Genomic DNA, 4407 nt, shown 5'->3' on the forward strand with positions numbered 1-4407 from the left:
AAAAGCCCGGAATCATCCTCTCCACGCATTATACACCCGGCGCTGCACTGTTCCGTACCCATATCCACGTCCCCTCGACTCGAGCAACGGCTAAACGGCCGAACGTCAAACCGCGAGCTATACGGCTATGCACCCTCGAAAAAAAGCGTATAAAAAAAAAAAACGAGAGAAAGAGAGATTCCGACGGTCCAGTACGGCCCCGTGCATACTTACGCTCATCCCCCTTACACGCGACAAAGAAGCAGCGCGTGCGCTCGCAGGAAAACGGAAATCAGCGGTCGTATCGGGTGTCCGAGCTGCGTATAGAAAAAAAAAAAAACTGGCGAGATGAAAAAAAAAGTAGAGGAGAGAGCTGATGGCCAGCCGCCGAGAGAGCAAAGGTGGAGAGGGAGCCAAAACGCTCGACGTTTGAAAAGTGGCCAGAATTAACGCGCGTGCGAGGGGTGAGCTGCTGTGCATGGGGTGCCCCTGTGGCTCCGCCCCTCGGAAGAGAGAAAGAGAGAGAGAGAACGAGCTCGAGGAGAGAAAGCGAAAAAAAGGAGCCTGTATAAACGGCAGAGAGTGCTCGCGCGCGAGGCCAAAATCCGATTACGAGGAAAAGCGCGCGCGACTACTTATACATCCCGACAGATAGGAGCTTACAACTTTTTTTCCGGCTGCTTTTTAATCCCCCGGTACGAAAGGTGCTAAGCCCCCGGATCGGCTGGTAAACATGCCGCGTCGATTGAGTCCTCGTCCTTTTACACGCTTTTTTAAGGCCGAATTATCGTGAATGTTGCGCGACGATAGTCCGGTGAGGTTTTATCTTGTTTCATGGTTAGTTTGACGAGGGAGGGAGAGAAGAGAGGGCGTATACGCGGTGCGCGTGTCTAAGGACGGGAAAACAAGACAGTTGGCTGCGGGACAGGGAAATTTTAATTGGGTATTAGGATGGATCGAATTCGACCCTATATACGCCCGTATGTTCGAAAAAAAGGCTCCGGGGTTATTAGCGCGAGAGATATATATACTCGGAGCTGCTTTAAGAGCTGATTAATTACTTTTTCTGTTTTTCGAATTTCATATTTACCTCTGTTTGAACAATCTGTCAACGCCGTTACACGCAATAATTTTCCAATCAAAACAATCGCACGTAGCCTACTTTTATAAGTTATTGTATTTATCGCTGGAGGACATTAAGCGGCGAGTGTCACGTGGCGTTTGCATTGATAAAAAGAGCAATCAAGCGTTCACGATATACCAGATTCGTATTCCACATAATACATAAAACAGACTACGGACATGGCGTCGAGCTTAGTCTGTGCCCAAAGCAGTGCGCAGAGCGACAGTTTCGAATATTGCAATTTTTATCTTTGCGAAAATGAAGCTCTGTCACGGGCTTCTTTTAGCACTGGCGACTCTGGCCCTCTGCGACCGTGTCAAGGGCCAGTCCAATAGGTTCGATATTTCCATTCACGTCATCGACACTGGCAAAGGAAGCGGAGCTAACGAAGCGCCGGTGAAGTTGTACAAATCGAAAAGCAACGATGACTGGCTACTCGTGTCTCAAGGGTGAGTCGATAACTCGATACGATATCGCTCGATAAGGCAACTTTGAATACTAGCTTCTTCTTTTTTCTTTCAGGAAAACGGGAGCCAGCGGTCGGTTGACCGATTTCACGTCTTCCACACTAAAATTCACGAAGGGAATTTACAAATTTACCGTCGGGGCCAAGGATTACTACAGCGCAGCTGGCCAGGAGACGCTGTTCCCGGTTATAGATATTATTTTCAACATCGACGACACGAACCAGCACTATCACATCCCGTTGCTGCTCAACGCCTACGGCTACAGCACCTACCGCGGCTCATAAATATTTCGTATCTAAAGTATGAGGTGTATTTTGTAATTCTCGAAAATAAAGTGAACCGACGAAGATCTCCTCTCTTAAAAAAATGATGGCCTTTGCTGTGAAGCATTTAATACGTGATTCTGATTGGTTGCTGGTTGGTTGCCTAGGCAACGAGATCAGAACCGCGCTTTAAATTCATAACCCTGGTAGAAATGTTTGAGGTGTTTAAAATGAAATGTGGAAACCTTGATAACAGATAAAATATATGTAATATAACTAGCAAGAAATTTTAGTAAAAATTAATCATTACCAAGAGTGTCTAGTCATTGAAAAGTGGCACCCTAACCCTATTTGAAGTAGTAATAAAGTATGTGAATATTATTTACTTTTTTTTTTAATGTCAGTGAGAAGTTCAATTAAAAGAATACAGAGTTTGAAGATATACTGTGTCTCTGTGTCCAAAGTAGCCTACGGTGATGTTTGAGAGGTGAATTTAAATAAAAGTTCAGTATCCGAGTGAGTAAGTTTAAATCTATCATTATACAATGCTCTTTGAATTGTAAAAAGGCTACTAGACAACTAAAATATGACACTGCCACTTCCTATGTTACCTAGAAATATGTAACCTGGATAAAATACTTATCACTTTCTTCATGTAAAAATACACTGGAAACCAGAAATACAATGTGCTATAGATGGTAGTTTCTGTGTAACTGTTTACAAGCAAAATTTGATACGCTAAATTAAAAAATTCATATGGGCCTCGATGTGAAAATATGAATGAAAACAGTTAAATCATAATCATGTAGGTTACATGTTTTCTAGGTAGCATAGTAAGTATCTGTGTAAAATTTCAGTTGTATAGCTTTTTTATAATGCAAATAAATGGCATTGTAATGATAGACAAACCCACTGACTCTTATACTGAACTTTTCTTCAAATTCACTATTCAAACCAATGATGACGACATTGAGCATTATTAATATATATTAAAATATAGTTTTGAGGGATGTTACATGCTTATAAAATATGAGCAGACGTTAGTGTGCCGCCCAACATTTATAATAGATTTTCTACCAGTGTTATTAGACAGAGATATAATCAAGAGCGCACGAAGCGCGCCTTCATTCCTAGTTTTATAAAAAACAAACGTAACGCGCACTTGTCCACGTGTCTCTACCGCGTGCTGTTTGCTTTGATAAGAGAAACGATATAGGACATTATAATACGATTATAAATAGTCGAAGCGATTTTCATCGCTAGTTAGTAGGAAAAAGAGATTGTCCAGCACGTTTCTACAATTTCATAAAAAATGAGATTCGATCCTAGTCTCCTTATCGCGCTCGTCGCCCTGGAAATCAGTTTTGTATTCGGTGCTAATGCCGACACCGTCTACAGGTATAATATCTCCGTCGTCGTGAGAGACTTGACGACGTCGCGGAGAATTCCGAATGTGCCGGTCACGCTTTTCAGACTGAGAGACACCGACGACTGGATCGTCGTCAGCCGAGGGTACTGCATTTGACGAAACGTGATTTTATAAATTTATAAATGAAAATTACGCTCTTGGAATTATATTATGCTTTCAGAAAAACTATAGCCACCGGAGGGCTCAACTTCTCCTCGAGGAAGTACGAATACACGACCGGGACTTACAAGCTGCGTTACGACTTTAGGAATCACTACAACGTGACTTTTTATCCTATCATAGACATAACTTTCGACGTCAGCAGTGTTCTCGAGAACTATCCCTTTCCTGTGCTACTGAGCGAGTACGGCTACAGTACCTACAAGGGGGTGTCCAATTAAATGCAGATGCGATGTGTACTTTGTGAAATATTTATAAATAAAGTGAATTATTGAGAGAGAAATATTTGGAAAAATGTTGCGGTCTTTCTATTAAGAATCACTTAAGCGTACCACGTTCGCTTTGATAAGATATAACAGGGAAACGATTAAAATCCGATTATAAACGTTGAAGCACCTTTTATTGCGAGTCAGTGCAGTGCGCGCAGAGCCTGCTTTGGTACAATACATTTCGAGCAAGATTTTTTATAAAAAATGAGGTTCAATCCGGTTCACCTCGTAGCGCTCGTTGCGTTATTGCAAACGGATTTTAGCGTCGGTGCCAATGAGGTCTACAATTACAATATCACCGCTTCCATAAGAGACTTGACGACGGCGCAGGGGATCCCGAATTTGCCTCTCACGCTTTCCAGGCTCCGAGGCGACGACTGGATCATCGTCAGCAAAGGGTAATCGAATATGAATTAATTATAATACACAGTAATTATGGAACATAGAGTATACTTATAGAAAGACCGAAGCCAACGGACAGCTCGACTTCACCTCGACCAAGTACAAATACGCGAGGGGAACTTACAAGCTGCGCTACGACGTCAGGAATCACTACAACGTGACCTTTTACCCCTTCGTGGACATCACCTTCGTGGTCAGCAGTCTGCTCAAGAGATACGCTTTCCCCGTTCTTCTGGACGAGTACGGCTACGGTACCTATCTAGGAGTGTTCAATTAAACAGAATTAAACGAATAAAATGACTGCGAAGAAAATCGA

The 4407-nt window shown here is 42.7% G+C and overlaps 2 protein-coding genes across 3 annotated transcripts; both read left to right on the top strand.

The window, feature by feature from the left end:
• Positions 1-1238: 1238 nt before the first annotated feature.
• On the top strand, positions 1239-2147 carry LOC103317921 (probable 5-hydroxyisourate hydrolase R09H10.3). Its single transcript, XM_031925075.2, has 2 exons — positions 1239-1551; positions 1625-2147. Exons 1-2 carry the CDS (start codon positions 1361-1363, stop codon positions 1851-1853), a joined length of 420 nt encoding a protein of 139 aa, XP_031780935.1. The 5' UTR covers positions 1239-1360; the 3' UTR covers positions 1854-2147.
• Positions 2148-3047: 900 nt separating this feature from the next.
• On the top strand, positions 3048-4407 carry LOC100120403 (probable 5-hydroxyisourate hydrolase R09H10.3). 2 transcript variants are annotated; one of them, XM_008218062.4, is made up of 3 exons: positions 3048-3344; positions 3422-4087; positions 4149-4407. In XM_008218062.4, the coding sequence occupies exons 2-3, from the start codon at positions 3894-3896 to the stop codon at positions 4366-4368; spliced, it is 414 nt and encodes a 137-aa protein (XP_008216284.1). In that variant the 5' UTR covers positions 3048-3344; positions 3422-3893; the 3' UTR covers positions 4369-4407. The 2 variants fall into 2 exon arrangements, with proteins under 2 accessions (XP_008216284.1, XP_008216285.1); XM_008218063.4 differs by lacking the exon at positions 4149-4407 and having other exon boundaries at positions 3065-3344; positions 3422-3705.

This window comes from Nasonia vitripennis, chromosome 2, assembly GCF_009193385.2.
Source record: "Nasonia vitripennis strain AsymCx chromosome 2, Nvit_psr_1.1, whole genome shotgun sequence".
NCBI classification, from domain to species: Eukaryota; Metazoa; Arthropoda; class Insecta; order Hymenoptera; family Pteromalidae; genus Nasonia; species Nasonia vitripennis.

Excerpts from the sequence above, each read along its gene's own strand:
- LOC100120403 (XM_008218063.4), top strand. The coding sequence starts at position 3,145 with ATGAGATTCGATCCTAGTCTCCTTATCGCGCTCGTCGCCCTGGAAATC. Across the intron at positions 3,345-3,421 it reads TGGATCGTCGTCAGCCGAGG|AAAAACTATAGCCACCGGAG; the intron begins GTACTGCATTTG and ends TTATGCTTTCAG.
- LOC103317921 (XM_031925075.2), top strand. The coding sequence starts at position 1,361 with ATGAAGCTCTGTCACGGGCTTCTTTTAGCACTGGCGACTCTGGCCCTC. Across the intron at positions 1,552-1,624 it reads TGGCTACTCGTGTCTCAAGG|GAAAACGGGAGCCAGCGGTC; the intron begins GTGAGTCGATAA and ends TTTTTCTTTCAG.